General features: G+C 43.7%; 1 protein-coding gene across 2 annotated transcripts in view; it reads left to right on the top strand.

Annotated features, from left to right (window-relative positions):
• Positions 1-2,598: 2,598 nt before the first annotated feature.
• Positions 2,599-16,142, top strand: part of Tmem64 (transmembrane protein 64) — a 49,605-nt gene continuing 36,061 nt past the window's right edge. For both annotated transcript variants that reach the window (XM_037202387.1, XM_028871621.2), the window contains exon 1: positions 2,599-3,552. In XM_037202387.1, the coding sequence (XP_037058282.1) occupies positions 2,761-3,552 (792 nt within the window). In that variant the 5' untranslated portion in view covers positions 2,599-2,760. The remainder of the gene's footprint in view (positions 3,553-16,142) is intronic.

Raw genomic sequence — 16,142 nt, 5'->3', positions numbered from 1 at the left:
TGTGATGGAACTAAACTGAGAGGTCTGAGGGAAGCAGGGAGGGGTAAGAGAGAGGTGAGTATAGAATATATAAATTGTTACATGAATGCAGGAAGAAATTATTAAGGGGTGGCAGGTAAGGTGACTATTAAGAGTAGGTCAGGGGGCAGAGGAAGACTAGGAGAGGTGGCAAATGGAAACAAATTTATTAAAATTCCATAATGAAGCACATTCTCTGGATGCCATATTAACTTAATTAATGACAATAAATAAACTAAATAAACTTAATTAAAGACAAAAATTCCATCAGGTATTCTGGAAAGCTGGGTTATTGGGTCTCACAAGACAGTAAAAATGGCAACTTTCACGGTGTCTTCACTTTGGAGGGATGGACAGTGAATTAAACACACAAGGCAATGTCGGGTAGGGATTGTGCTAGGAGGAAATTGGGGAGCACCCAATTCTTTGTTGGCAGACTTGTCCTTCAGATAAAAGTCATCAGGGATGCCATCTCTGGGGAGAGGTCAGCAGAGCTTAAAGTGAGTCAAAAAAAATAATAAATAAAACCAAACACGGAAACTGGGCTTTCTAAGAGACAAGGGAAGATTGTTGACCCAAGAGAGATCAGCAGGGACAGAAGGGGATCGGTGTGAAGTGGGAAACTTGCCCATGAGAGAGTGAGAGAGGAGGCCAGATTGCTAGTATGTGGAAGGGCAAGGGGTGATGAGGTAGGGGTGGCATCAGGCAGTGATGTCATAAACACCTTTGTAGGCCAGGTAAAGGTTTAATATGTTCCCAGAAGGGGTTTAGGTTGACCATGATGGGCTGCTGCATGTAGACCAAGGCATGCCTCATTTCTAGTTGTAAAATACAGTTTTCACAATTCTATGACAAATAAATTACAGTGGGACAAGAGTGGAAACATTCCATTGCAGTTTACACTGCGGTGGCCAAAGCCCTGTGCTCCAGGGAGACAGTTAATCTCTCGGATAGGCAGGGCACTGTGTAGACAGAGAAGGACTCAGGATCCAGGATTGGCCCATCCAGGCTGGCTGGCAGCCCATGAGCTGGTTCAGAACTAAGGGCTCTGCATCTGGATTATAGTCTTCTGCAATGTGACCTGGAGACTAACACAAGGCTTATTTATGGAGTTGGTGGTGTGGAGTAAAGCAGAGATAGAGACAGAAACACAGTGGGAAGTAGGGGTTCCTAATAATAATAATAATAATAATAATAATAATAATAATAATAATAGAATAGAATAATATTGAGGCAGTCTTCCAGATTCTCCTTACACGACTCTAAGAAGCATAATGAAATGAAACTGTCTCAAGGCTTCATTTCTTAGAACTGTTCTCAGTCACACCAGTCAGAAGTGAAAAACACCTGTCTTGGTAACAACACTCTCACGTCAGTGCTTTTTCTTCTCGGTCATGAAGTGATTGAGATTCGATTCTGCGCTATCTTCCTTCCCAAGATGAAGCATCACAGAGCTCAGTCTCCGGGACTTTGATAGCTGACATGGCACATAGTGAAAGGATCTAGAAACTAGCCACAATTCCCTGGCAAAAATCATGAAGATTGACCCAAACATAAGGCCTGGACAGACAAGCCAGCCTACCATGTACTGAGAAGAAAACGGAATATTTGGTACATCCCCCACCATTCACTCATCCATAACTATGGTTTTAACTGCTGCCTGTATAGCAATGTCGACACTCCTAAGAGTGATAACCCATGTCAATGCCAAATTCGCATTTTCAACCATCTACTGGAATGCCACATTTGGGCAGTACTTTGGGTATCTCAACTCTCATGTATCAACCTCATGTTTCTTTTTTTTTTCTTGTGTAATATTTTCCTTTGGTCAATGGCTCCCTATCTACTGCCTCCAATAAGAACTCTAGGTAGTATCCTTGACTCCTTACCTTGTTCTAGCACTGCGTCAGCCATTAGTCTATAGCCAGGGAAAAGGGGCCGCCTGGCAACAGGAGCCCTTAACAAAGGTCCTCCGAGGGTCTTCTCCACTATCCCCAGCACGGTTCTTGGCACTCAGTAAAGAACTAGGGACCGAGAAGCGCATCCTCTGTAGAGTGGCACTTCACAACCCGTTCCCTGGGCTCCTAAACGGCCAAGTTGCCTAGGACACATGGGGAGACCTTGCTCCCTGGGAAGGCACGTCTATCTACCCTCGGGACAGAACAGGAACTCCTGCCCTAAAGTCCCCAGACAGCCTTGGACGTCAGCGACGGCGCTGCGGGGGCTCGCAGAAGTCACTTTGGAAACCGCTAGGGAAGCAATCGGCTAGCGTGCCAGCGGCCGCGGCCAAGGGTCTCGGACACGCAGGCACGCGCGCGCCCGTGGGCGCGGGGAACGCGCAGCCCGGGGCCCCCTTTCCGCTTCCCGTGGCCTCCCTCCGGCTCACGTCGGCCCCGGCAGCGGCGGCCTCCGTTGCCCCGGAGACCTGGATACCGCGCCCCTCAACGCGGCCCAGGCAGGGCGTCACGGAGGCGTGGCCGACCGGCCAGCTATGGCTCCGCCCCCCTGCGCGCGCCCCGCCCCTCGGGCCCAAGGGGGCTGGCTCAGCGGGCGCGGGGTCCGGCCAGACGCGACAGACTCCCGGTGGGACCGCTTCGCGACGGCCGCTCGCCGCCCTTCCCCGGCCGTCCCGTCCCCGCCGGCGGACGCAGGGAGCTGAGGCCCGGCGTGCAGGGTGCCATGGAAGGCCGCAGGCAGGCGGAGGCGGCGGGAGCGGAGACACTGACCGGCTGAGGCCGAGGCATGTGGAGTCCCGGCGGGAGCCTGCTCCACACCCTGCCCCGGGCCTTGCAGCACGCCGGTCGGCTGGGCGGCGCGGAGCAGCCCGGCCGCTGGGCACCCGAGCGGACGGTGGGCGGGGACTGCCCCGAGGACCGCCTTCCCCGCGGGGGCGGGGCCGGCGCGGCTGCAGCGGCGGCGGCGGCCTCCGGCGCCCTGCTCGGCGCCTATCTGGAGCGCCACGGTCCGCCCGCGGCCTCGGACTTGCCGGCGCCTGCCGGGGCGTTGGCGGGCGGCCCCGGGAGCGGCGGCGGCGTGGTGGTCGGGGTGGCCGAGGTGAGAAACTGGCGGTGCTGCTGCCTCGGCAGCACCTGTTGGTGCCGGAGCCTCGTGCTGGTGTGCGTGCTGGCCGCCCTGTGCTTCGCTTCCCTGGCCCTGGTCCGCCGCTACCTGCAGCATCTCCTGCTCTGGGTGGAGAGCCTCGACTCGCTGCTCGGGGTCCTGCTCTTCGTCGTGGGCTTCATCGTGGTCTCCTTCCCCTGCGGCTGGGGCTACATCGTGCTCAACGTGGCGGCCGGCTACCTGTACGGCTTCGTGCTAGGCATGGGGCTCATGGTGGTGGGCGTCCTCATCGGCACCTTCATCGCTCATGTGGTTTGCAAGCGGCTGCTCACCGCCTGGGTGGCCGCCAGGATCCAGAGCAGCGACAAGCTGAGCGCCGTTATCCGCGTCGTGGAGGGAGGAAGCGGCCTGAAGGTGGTGGCGCTGGCCCGGCTGACTCCCATACCTTTTGGGCTTCAGAATGCAGTGTTTTCGGTAAGTGGGGTCCCGCCGGCCCGGCTCTCTCCCCAAGTCTGTCTTTTAGCGGCCTTCTCACCACCCTGGGAGGCGTTCCATCAGATAGATAGATACCTAGCAGAGGAGTCATTGACGTTTTCATGATAACCTGAGAAATTTATCCTACAAATGCATAGAACACGGCCCCTCGGAAGACTCGATAAAGAACTACTTTTCTGGATGCATGTGCTTGTTTTTGAGTTTGATAAAAAAAAAAAAAATGTATCCTTTTCACTTGGGCCGTGGGAGACGGGCAAAGGTAAGTGTGTCGTTGTGCGTCTAAAGCAGTTTTGGCAGCTCTTGGGCAATAAGGCTTTATCACTTGACCTCCCTAGCTTACTGTGCCCTGTTATCCACGTTTTGATTCAAGTATCTGGTTACATGGGACTGAGGGCCGCTTTTATTTTAACAGTGGAGGAGGCAGCAGTAGACTCCAGTTCTTGGAGTTTCCTAGGTTTGTAATGAATTTCTTAAAGGTAGTTTGCTGTAATACTGTGTAAAAGCTAAGAATCCTGCTTGTCTTTCTTTAGAATTCTAATTTGAAGTCATTCAGGTGATTAATTAAGCAGAATTAACATCCACTTTTCTTACACCGTCTAAAGACTCTTCCTTCTCTGCCCTTGTATTCGTATTTTCTGCCTATTCTGTAGGTTTCTGTAGCTAGCGTGCACCTGGTTTGAGGTACAAACTCTGCTGGTGAGGTAGTGACCACTTTATGGGAAACTGTATGGCTTTAGAAAGTACTATTAAACCTATCTGACTTTGTTTTGCTTTAAGATACTGTGTAACTCTAGCCCAGGCTGTCCTAGAACTCACTAGTAGCTCAGGCTGGCCCCAGACTGGCAATGATTCTCCTGCCTCAACCTCCTTAGTTGAGGAGTGCTGGATTAGAAGCCTGAATCCCGAATCCAGCTTTGACTTCACTTCTACAGTAAAGGGACTACATAGATGCCTGAGTTTCCCGTGTATTCTAAGCCAGCGTTTACACCTGAGATCCCCAGGTATTCAGCCCTTCAGCTAAAAGGCAACTGCCTGAAGTATTGAGATCCAGCAGTAATTTGGCCTCGGCCTTTCCACTTTTACTGTTTCACATTGTAAAATATGAACATAAGTTTTCTTCAATTTATAATCGATCCGGTACAGGTACTGCTGTACCAAGACTTTGAGAACAGTGACGGGGCCCAGGAATGTGCATGGTTTCACTCTGGTAGTGTGCTCTGTCTCCAGCACAGCCTGCATCTTTCTTATCCATACAGAATGTGCTAACTGCTGTTCTAGACTTTCCAGGTGTCTGCCTTTCTTCCGCTGGTAGAAGTGACTGCACACATCTAATAGTTGTTGCCTACAACAGCTGAGAACACTGGGCTGATGCTCTGCAGTCCCGCTGTCTTAAGTGTGTGCTGGCCTTGGCTGACTTGTCTGTTCTTTCTGCACCTCCATTTCTGTTTGTAAATGACCGTGTTTGATAGGCTACTGGGATTATTACATAAGGTAAATATAAGCAACCCAGTCGGGCTTGCAAGCACAAGTTGGATTTTGTCTGTCCACTGTTTGCTCTCTCTGCTGTTACTGTCCACAGTAACAGGACGTGGAAGTGAGTGGTCGAGTCAGACTTTGAACTGTCACCTAGATAGAGCCTCAACCTATGGCCCTCTCTGTTTCTTCATGGACTCTTTAGTCCCTAATCAAGTCGTGTATATTGAGGAAAATATTTATTGATGTACAGTGTTACTTTTTCCTGTCCTAATGTCTCTTACATATTAAACTTATAAGAAGTACTTTACTATTGGAAACAGTTTAAGATGACTCAATATGTAGTTTTGGCATTACTGGATCAGGAGAAAAAGAAGACAACAGATTTCTACTGAAGAGGGCATTGTTACCGTTTTCTAAAGGAAGAAACGAAGCCTCCCTTCTCCTGGACCGTGTAGAGTCAGCTGCGAGAGGTGGAGCTTCAGTTTAAACATGCAGTCAGCTGTTGTGTGTGCTGCTGTACAATTCAAACGCAGACAAGCAGGATGGGTCAGGAAGCCACTGGACAAGGTCTGTTAATTCATCCTCTAAGCTGGTTTCTAGCAGGAGAGGCCTTCTGTTGTGTTTACTCAGGAAGACAAAGGGTAGGGTGATGTTGGCTTTAACCTGATTTTTCCTTTTGCCTTCTAGACCTTCATTCTGCCTCCACCCTCTGGCCTCATACCCATCACATTTACCCCGGCACACTTCTTTGGTTTCTACTTTACTCCTATTGAACCCTGGAACACCCCCCCCCCAACTTGAAGTTATTTTCTCATTTACTCAATGACCATGAATACAATATTTAGCTCAAAGAGGAAGTTAGGTGTAAAGGTCGTGCAAAGCACAGGTTTTGAAATAGTCTTCGCTTGGTTCCTGCTGTGTGAACTCCATGCTTCCTCATTTGTAACATACTATAGAGTCATGAGTGTCTATTAAGCTAGTGCTTCAAAGATATTATTTTACCTGGCCCATACAATTGCTGGTGGTCAAGGTAGTTTTATTTTAGAGGCAGAAGCCAGTCGTAAAAGTTGAGTATATAGAAGACGAAAAGGGGCTCCCTTTGCTTCTAGTTACTAACCCTGATTCTTTAATTCTCCTCATGTGCTAGAAAGAGATTAGCAAGCTGATACACAACATTTGAAATTCTCAAAATAGAAAACAGCACTTTATAGTATTGATGCTTAAGCTATCAGAAATACAATTCTTCAAGTCTGTATTTACATTTTTTTTTCTCCCATCATTTATTCTCAGAAACAGGTGAAGTGTCTCCCTCCTCACAACATCTTGGTGAAATCTTGTATCTGCAGGTCTTGCTGCACAATGTAGTGAATCTCTGAACTTACAGTTTGTGTGTTGCTAAGTACGATTCCTGACTGGACACACATCTGAGATGACTACACCTTTCTTACTAGATTGTTCATGGTAGGCTAAATTAGACTGCATTGACAACCTCCATTTCTCAGTAGGCTAAAAGCAAAGGTTTGCTTATTCTGCTTTATACAGGCGTAGATGGAACTCCACTTTGAGGAGGGACCCACAGCTTTACATTGTTTTGTCTCTGGGATTTGGTCTGGCAGAGCCATTGCCTTGTACTTGGCTGCTGTGACTCTGGAACTGCATTTTGTACTTTACATGTCCTTGGAGTGGATCTTACTTTTCCCTAGCCTGAACAAGTTACATGGTCATGGACATGAGCAAGTTACCTGTTGGATTGTGTGAGTCCCCATACCCAACTTTGACTTCACTTTTAAAGGGACTGACTGAATGGCTGAGTTTCCCACGTTTGATGATTCTAAACTGGAGTTCACACTGAGATTCCCAGGTACTCAGCCCTTCAACTTTTCAGTGTGAACTATGAACATAAATTTTGACCAACTTTATGATAGTTGTGCCAGGACTTTGAAAAATGACTAGGTCCAAATATAAGTTCCATTGCCTTGGGCATGGTTGCCGAGAATAGTGAATTAATTCTGGACTCTGGACATTCAAGTGTTCTTTGTAGTGGATCTCGTTTTCCTGGCGTGGTCATAGCTAACCTTACAGGAGTAGTGGATGTGTGGCAGGAGAGAGGATTGGCGTGCCTAGTTACGTCGTGAGGCCCCTGGTACATAGCACACCTTCTATACCTTAGGCATTATTGTCTGAGTCCTGGGGGGTTTGCCTCCTGACACTTCGGTCCAACCTACTGCCTCTGCTCTGATTAAGGAACCTCTACCTCATACCAGGTATCCCTGCTTCCGGCTTCCGGCTCCCATCCTCCTATCTTTATCCAAAAATAACTGCAATACAAATGTGATCTGGTTATTACCATCTGTGAGTTCTTCAGTAAGTGTTCTTTTTCCCCCGAGGATGAATTCCATCTCTACCCTTGGACTAGTTCTTCTCTTTACCATCTAGAGTTAGTTAGTTGCTGTGCCCCTTTTGATGTCGTCATTTATTTAATCCTCAGCACCCGTGGAAGCAGACAGTATGTAAATTTAGCAAATGAAATCCTGCCTCTACTAGAAACTTCAGGTTTCACTTTTCTCAGTTTGCAGTGAAAAGGAACTCAGATCAGTAAAGAGAGACTGTTGATAATAGGTATAGGAGACAAAATTCTTAAAGAGTAAAATCTAGAAGAAATGCTTTGAGAAATTCATTGTGACTGTCTTACCCTGCACTTAATAAACACTGAACTGTCCTCATAATATCCACTATGTGAGACCCCCTTGGAGACATGCATTTTAAAGTTATTTCCAGTAAAATGGTGTTCCTGATCCCAAAAGACCCCATGATTGTGGATTGTATGGGTAATGAAATCCATAATTGTATTTTCAAACCAAGTGGGTCCGATGTAAAGCCATGCCACAGGAGTTCCTAAAAGTCTTTTCTACTGTAGTCAGAGAAAAAAATACAAAGTCAAAAACTCCTGTAGATTCCTTCCCTCAAACAAATGTACCTGGGAAGTTTATTTTCATTAACCTTAAGTACTTGAAACATATTCATTTACCTTAAATATTAGAAGAAACAAACTCTAGTGTACAAGATGTCTTACTCACATGCTGGGTGCCCCTCCCACATACAGAGCCGATTTACATATATGATATCCCTTAGTTTTCATCACAGCAGTTGTCTGAGACGTTGATCGTAAGAGGCAGTGTTTTAAAGGGCAGATGTCACAATCTTAAACCAGAGTTGGCTCTAACATTTAGTTAGTCATCCTGAGGAAGTTATAGTTACTCTTTTGAGACATGCTTTGTGTTGTAAGTCATGTTTAATAATATCTACTACAAAGCTGTGATATGTTACAGTTTGCTCATCATTTACTATTTCTTTCTGTTGTCTACATCCTCAGAATTACTCTTTATTCTTTGGGGGTCTGCCACCCAGCTCCCAAATAGTCACAGGGAGTTTTATTCTTTCTTATGAATGCCTAGTCTTAGCTTGGCTTATTTCTAGTCAGCTTGTCTTAACTTAAATTATCCCATCTACCTTTTGCCTCTGGCTTTTACTTTTCTCTATTTTTGTCTATCTTTTCTTTCCTTCTTATTCCCTGTGTGGCTATGTGGCTGGTCCCCGGCATCCTCCTCTCCTCCTCCTTTTTTCCGCTCCTCCCTCTTTTTTCTCCTTCTATTTATTCCCTCTGCCTGGCAGCTCTGCCTATCCCTATCTTGCCTACCTTTTGGCTGTTCTGCTCTTTATTAGACCAATCCAGTGTTTCAAACAGGCAAAGTAACACAGCTTCACAGAGTTAAACAAATGCAACATAAAGGAATGCAACACATGTTTGTATCATTAAACAAGTGTTTCACAGCATAAACAAATGTAACACATCCTTAACTAATATCCCACAACAATGGAGCTTATTTTTAAATGTTTACCAATATCTCTGTTGTCTTTAGGAAAGACCAGGCACCGTTCTCTGGTGTACACATTACTTATTTCATATTCACATTGATCGTCGTCATCGTCTTAGAATTGAGACCTTTGAAGCACAGAGTGGTAAAGCACCTTGCCCTTTGCTAGTGCCTGTTTCAGTTTTGGTGCAAGGAAAACTGACTTTCTCAGAGGTCTGCTGTCCTATGAACCCTGTCCATCAAGCATCTTGGACCTCCTGCCTGGCAGATGTTGTACAGGGCTTTGCAGCAGTGAGTCAGCTGTCAGACCAAGGGCCAGCAAACTATACCACAGTGTGTGTGGTGCATAGTATTTCATGCACATGAACATTCTGTGAAACTCAGATTCGTGCATCTGTGCATCATACATGTGTTCTTTTTAGTCTTCTTTCTTTTCTGTCTTTTTTTTTTCTTTTTGAGAAAAGAGAGCAAAGTTCAGTTGTTGAGATAGACCTATGCCTGCACAGCCTAAAATATTTATTACTTCACACTTCACGGAAAGAGTTTAGCCATTGCTGCTTTATATTTAGTGCAACAAAATACCCACTAAGCCTCAGTTACTGATGTTGCAGTTGGAAAAAGGCCTTTGAGTTCTCAAATATATCTCATCTTTTCAAGACAAAACAATTTCAGCAGAGATGGTATGTATTGTGTGTAAAGTGAAACAAAATAAAAATAAGTAAATGTAAAAGTACAAAGCATTAGTACTATGTCTAATGTGGAATACCTTCAAGAATTGTACACTGCTCAGCTTTTCATTACTGTTTGTGTGGACTCTTAGAAGGTTGGAAGCAGCCAAGAAGGACTTTGCTTGTTTATTTTATTTATTCTGAGTGAAAGACCAGGGAGCCTGTACTGACCAGAATACCGACAGCCAAAGATGTCATTATAACTTAAAGCAGACAGAACTACCCTTGAATACATTTCCCTAGAATTTGACTTATCAAGAAGAGTTTCTTTTAGTAATTTTATTCACAGTTGAACTTTCATTTATTACAACTAATTTATTAAAAATGTTTGGCAAGTCCATCTAAAGCCATAAATGTGATAACACCATAACCTGGGGACTCTGGGGACTTGTTGTGTGCTGGCTACTGTGTGTTCACGATGAAGTCATTGATGAACCTGGCATCCAGTTGTCTTTTTGTAATTGGTCAAGAGTAGGCAAGGTCTCAGAGTCTGCTTTTTTAAAAGCAGTGACTTAACAGTACCATTTTTATTCTTCTAAAGAATTTTAGTGAGAGCATGTTTTATAAAAACTGTCTTCATTTCCTTAAATTCTTGTTCTGTTCTATGAATACAGTTATAGACGGGAATAAAGACAATAGATTATGATACTTATCCTGAGATAATGTATCAAATCATCATTTGTTTTTCTATGAAAATATACTGATTTGTTGCACATGGAATGCAGAACAGAAATAGGGGAGCTAGTCCACTTTGGAGGAGTTGGTATCAACTCCGAAGGGCTGGATAGGGTGAGCAAATCGACACATAGATAGTATCTTAGCCCACATCCTCAGACCTGCCTGTTTCCCTGAACACAGCTGGCTGTTCATGCTTTCGTTGAAGCTCTCTTCTCCTTTCATGCTCTCCAGTTACCTAATCTGCTTCTCTGGTGTCTCTGTCATATGTTGGCTTAAGTTTCACACATCTTTATCTGTAGCTCAGCAGTGTGTGGAGTGTCTTAATAACTCTTCCTGGACTAAAGATGAAAAATCAAAGTAAAGAGGTCTGAAAGCTATCTTAACGTGGTTTTCTCTCTCTCTCTCACTTTACAAAGTGTATTTGTTAAAAGAACTTAAAAAGCACAAGTCAAGAAAACAGTGCTTAACGGTTTTTTGTGCTTACTTTTCTTCACTTTGTAGTTATTAATCGATGTTTTTCTAACACGCGTTAATGTTATAAATGATTTTTGTGACCCTCTTACGCTCAGTGTACAGCCACATGACTTTTAATGACCACACAGCGATACTTGTCTCTATTTAAATTCCAGTTTAGTGCTAGACCTTATGTACTAAACGTGTTCGACCAATTTTTGTTGAATGAATAGGAAAAGTAAACCTATAATTCATCAAACCATATTAAGAATTTTCAACTTGTATTCTAGAGGTTATAATTAGTAAGGATGCATCCTTCCCCATCCCTCAGGGAGAGTAGTGTTATGTGTAGATCAAGTTCTCAAATGGACCACTGGTCTCCAAATTACTTGGGAACCATTAGGAGCAGTTCCTAATTTAGGGATGTGGGGCTGGTGAAGTTTGCACGTGAAGGTGGATTTGGCATCCGATGACCAAGTCATTTCTGTCAGTAGATCCCCTTTGTCCTGAAGCTCTCTCTAGCTGGTAGAGTGGGGTGCTCCAGAGTCCTACCTTTTTCTAGTAACAACATTTTTCTCAGGAATATCAGAATTGCCACTTAACCAGAGTATCTCAGTTCTGACACAGAAGTTACTGGAAATACTTTTAGTTTCTATCCAGCAGGTAATTAGTAGGTACCTACTGTGTACTCACTGCTGTTCCAGATGCTGCACATAAATAGCTGTGAATAAGTCAAAACCTAATATCCTGAGACATGAACACACACTCTAGGCATATGGTGGAGAACACGCATTCTAGGAATATGGTATAAATTCTGTTGGTGGGAAGTTTTTAGGTAAAATGTTTTCTGTATGCTAGGCAAGAGTTTCTCAATAGTCCATTACAAGTAGACTTTTTTTAAAAATCTTAGGCTGTTTGTAAATATCAACTTTATTGTTTCCATATTTGTAAACAAACCAGTTTTGAGGTTGATACAATTAGCCTTCAATCAGCATTTATTTACAGCTAATATGTATTAGATATTTTGCATACTGGTCTAGGAGCATAAAGAAAACAAGATAGATGGGTTCCTTCACTCACAATATTTAATCTGGGCTAGGGACAAACAAGTTGTGAGACCTTCAGTTGCGTTGTTGTCCAGTGGGAGGGGACAAGGACCATCCATCACACCTGCTGGAAACACTTCTTAAATGTTGTCTTTGGGTATCAGAGTCTCCTAGAGGAATCTTTGTGCAGTGAATGACAGTTGCCCTAGTCAAGGGAGTGGGAAGAAACCCGAGCACTCTTTCCAAGGGCAAAGGGTGTACTAGGAGCTAAGAGCATTTAGATACGGCTGGAGCCCTGTGACCTGAAGCATTAGATGGTCAAAGTCTAGACTTTCAAGATAAGAAAGACGGAGATGACACTGAGGAATCTCTCCCTTTTGAGAGCCACGGGCCAGAACTGCCTGAGGACTAGGTCTGCATTTTAAAGAGCTTTCTGTAGGATTCAGTCTTTACTAGAAAGAAGACACTGAGTAGGGGGAATCTGAACAGGTGGTGGGTGCCATTTAACAAGTTGTAATAGACAGAGTGAGGGATGGGGATGTTACTGCACGACGGACTTCTGAGGTTTTGAACATGGGCCGCTGAGACTGGGAACGAAGGACAGGTTTGGAGGAGGGTCTGCGGAAGAGGGAATGACACCTGGCGTTTTCTTTGTTTGTTTTCTGTGGGGTTTGTTTTGGTTTTTGAGACCGGATCTCCTGTATCAGACATTTGTCTTGAATTCATTATGTAGTGGAAGATGGCCATGACCTGAGGGCCTCAGGCCTCTGCCTCACCCATGCTAGGATGACAGGTGCAGACCAAAGTCAGTTTATGCCTTTGTATGGCTGATACCAGAGCTTCATGCATTCTACGTGAGCATTCTACTAACTGAGCTACACCCCCGGTCCCTTAAGCTAATTGGAATATTTTCCTAAGAGTGAAAACGACCTACTTCTTTGAACTCTTTCTCCCTCTTCGCTAACCTTTCTGAAACATTGACAGCAAGTATTTGGGGGGGGGGGGGTATGCAGGAATAGCACGTACTATATCCAGAAGTACGTGAAAAGAAGAAACTATAGTCCCTTTAGTTTCCTTTGTCTTTGTAGAGATTCGTGATTTTCCTCTGTCCCATTGAATATATTGTACTTATAGTTTATGTGAAACCTTAGTAGTTACTGACAGTGAACAACACTGCAGATGCACAGACCATGAAGTGCACCTCACGCGTGAAGGTGTGTGACTTGCCCAAGCCAACGTTGGACTTACAGAGTTAGGGGTACAATGTGAGGTCTTTGAACACATTGCCTTTATGATCTTCAGTAATTCTATGTCAGGTTATTCTATGTAAAATGATCAAGTTTTGGTGTTTTGAAGTAGAGTTCGTAAAACCCTATGTGAGAATGGTAAACTTAAAAATGAGCTTATTTCTGGAGCAGAATTCCCCAGGAATTGTATTTTACACCCCGCCTGAGAAGAACGCGGGTTCCCAGTGCTCTCCAGGTGAGTCACAGGAACTCTGGAGATGAGAGTATGTATCGTCAGTGTGGACAAATGGCACTGGCTGCTCTTAAAGATGTCCTGGTTCCCAGTGCCCACACTGGGCAGTGTGCAGCTGCCTGAGACTCCAGTTTAAACCTGATACCCTTTCCTGACCCTTTCAGGCACCTGTATACTTAAACTTCACACACATATACTCAGGCACTCATGCACACACATACATGTAAAATAAAAACAAATATTTTACTGTATGTATTATTTACGTACAATATGCTTATACATATGTGTCTATCAGGTGGCACTCATAATCTCTGTCACTAGATAGGTTGTATACCATAGCAACTGTCTAGCTAATGCTTATGTTTAGATTGACATTTCCATAGGTTCTTTGGATTTGGAGGAAAACTCCACAACCAGGGTAATCTAGGAGGCCATCTCAGTGGCATTGCCCTCGGTGGATTTTTATCTTTGAAAGTGGACAGACATTTAAAATTCTGTGGGCCAAGACTGTGGGAGAGGAAGTTGGGGAGATCTCTGTAGGAAGTTGTATTTGTCAAAGATTGAATCGAAATGCAGGATCTGACTAGGGTTTGGGCTTGTCGGAAATGCTACATTAAAATAAGTTGGATTCTTATCTTCAGTAATGTTATTAATAGCTTGGGAACTGATTTGTTATGTTCCCTCTAGCAGAGCTGTTGAGAGTGATTATCTGACGTTTGCCATTTGCTTCTCATAGATAACTATAGATACAATACATGGAGGTGGTGGCAGTTTTTCCCCACGATGCGGTTTCATCCTGAACATTTTGATGAACTTTGACTTAATATTGAGCAGTAATCAGGTTAAAGATTTGAGTGTCCAAATCTGTTCAGGTTTCTGAAATCTGTTTCCATTCTCACTTGAATATTTTTGATGCCCTTTGAATATCACTTATGGATTCTGCTAAGAGACGTTCCATTACATTTAAGACTGTGGACTGAAGGTTTATATTAGAACATTTTTGGAATGTAACATCAGTATTTTTAAGATTTATCTTATAAATTGTGTGTGTGTGTGTGTGTGTGTGTGTGTGTGTGTGTGTGTGTATGCATGCATGCGCGCGCGTGTATGTGCACACTGGTATTTACACATAAGTGCAGGTACCTGTGGAGGATCAGAGAGGGCTTTGGATTCCTGAGCTGCCCAGTGTGGGTGATGGAAACCAAACTTGGGTCCTCTGCAAGAGCAATACATACTCTAGACCACTGAACTATCTCTCCACCCTGCCCCCCAATTTTTATTTTTATATATGTGTATGTGGGTGTGTCTGTATGCTAAGTATATATGTGGGTGCTCATGCCCAGAAAGTGGAGTTACAGGCTTTTGGGAACCAAACTTGGGTCCCTTGGAAGAGCAGCAAATACTCTTAACTGCTGACTTCCTCTCCAGCCTCCTCAATATTTATTTTAAATATAATTTTGATAAATTTCATGTAAAGCATCACACAGGATTTTTTCACCCATTTTCCCACGTTTTTTCATTGTGTGCATTTAACACATGTATTCTAAAGAAGGACCCTTTTCTGTGAATAAACTCCCTGGTTCTTTTCAAGCCTGCTAACAGGTTTGATTTTAGTGACTCTTACTGTCTTTGGTGTTCAAGATTCCCTCTCCTGAGTCTAAACAATCAATCCAGAATGTACTGGCAACTTCCTTAGTGTGTCTGTACTTCCCCTCCCACAGTATCTGTATGTGCTTCTCCCAGAACACCTGTCTTCCTTAGGGTACCCATTTTGCCTGCTAAACCCACGCTTAGATTTTTGTGTCCATCCTCACTGCCTCCTTTTCTACAAAGTTGCCCCTTGGCCTAGACTCCCATAGCTGATTTTGATTCCTCTCTACTCTTCAGTGTTCTGCACTTTGTCATTCTCAAGACTCATTTTCTGTGTCTGAGGTTGTTGTGTGCTGTGTGTGATTTCCTTTAAGGATAATTGCTGTGTCTTATTCTGTGTCTTTTTCAGCAAATATCAGAGCATCTTGCAGGGCCAGTTACCGGCTCAGTGATAGATGAAATGAATTAGCAACTCATTGCAGTAATATTCTTTCCAACCCACTGCTGCATCTCCTGTTCATTTATAACTACAGATTAATTCAGTTGTAAGGAAATTATAATTTACACAATTATTGTATGATAGTCATAGAGCAACTGTCTGTAGCTAAAATACTAGATCTTAAAAGTAATCTTAAAAAGTTTAATGGAGTGGTAACTTTTTTATGTAACAAGAATATTTAAGTGGGGGTATGGTGAAGTTACTCTCACAGTATATATAGAAGATTAGAATTTGACTAATAAATGCATGACACATGAATTAATTAGCCAAACTTCAGTAAAACATGTTAAAGATTTGAGTACTTATACAAACAGTTCTGGATAAGGATACTGAATGTGTAGATCTTTTATCTATATCTGAATTCATTATAAAATTTAACTTAGTTCTTTCAATGATAGGATAATCTGTAAGAATAAGCATTGAGAATGGACATGGTAATTCTTAAGAGTGATGAATAGGATTTGAAGGAAGTGGGGGCGTTCATAATAAAACCACAAACAAATAGAGAAGCTATTGATTAACTAGTGTGTAATGCTAGCCAAATTAGCTACTGGGAAAGGAAAGGAATAAATCAACATCATTACCTTTAATGTGAATAAATCCCAGATTTACATACTGGCAAATATTAAAAAGGAAGACTAATCAGAAAAAAAATTAAGAAGCAAAAAAGACTTCATAAAAGTAAAAGAAATTGAGTTTTCTCACAATGGTTTTCAGTTATATGTTTCTGTTTCTGTAAGATGAA

Source organism: Peromyscus leucopus, chromosome 2 (assembly GCF_004664715.2).
Source record: "Peromyscus leucopus breed LL Stock chromosome 2, UCI_PerLeu_2.1, whole genome shotgun sequence".
Classification (NCBI taxonomy): Eukaryota; Metazoa; Chordata; class Mammalia; order Rodentia; family Cricetidae; genus Peromyscus; species Peromyscus leucopus.
Note: the sequence above shows the minus strand (reverse complement) of the source record. Positions and strands in the feature narration are given on the sequence as shown.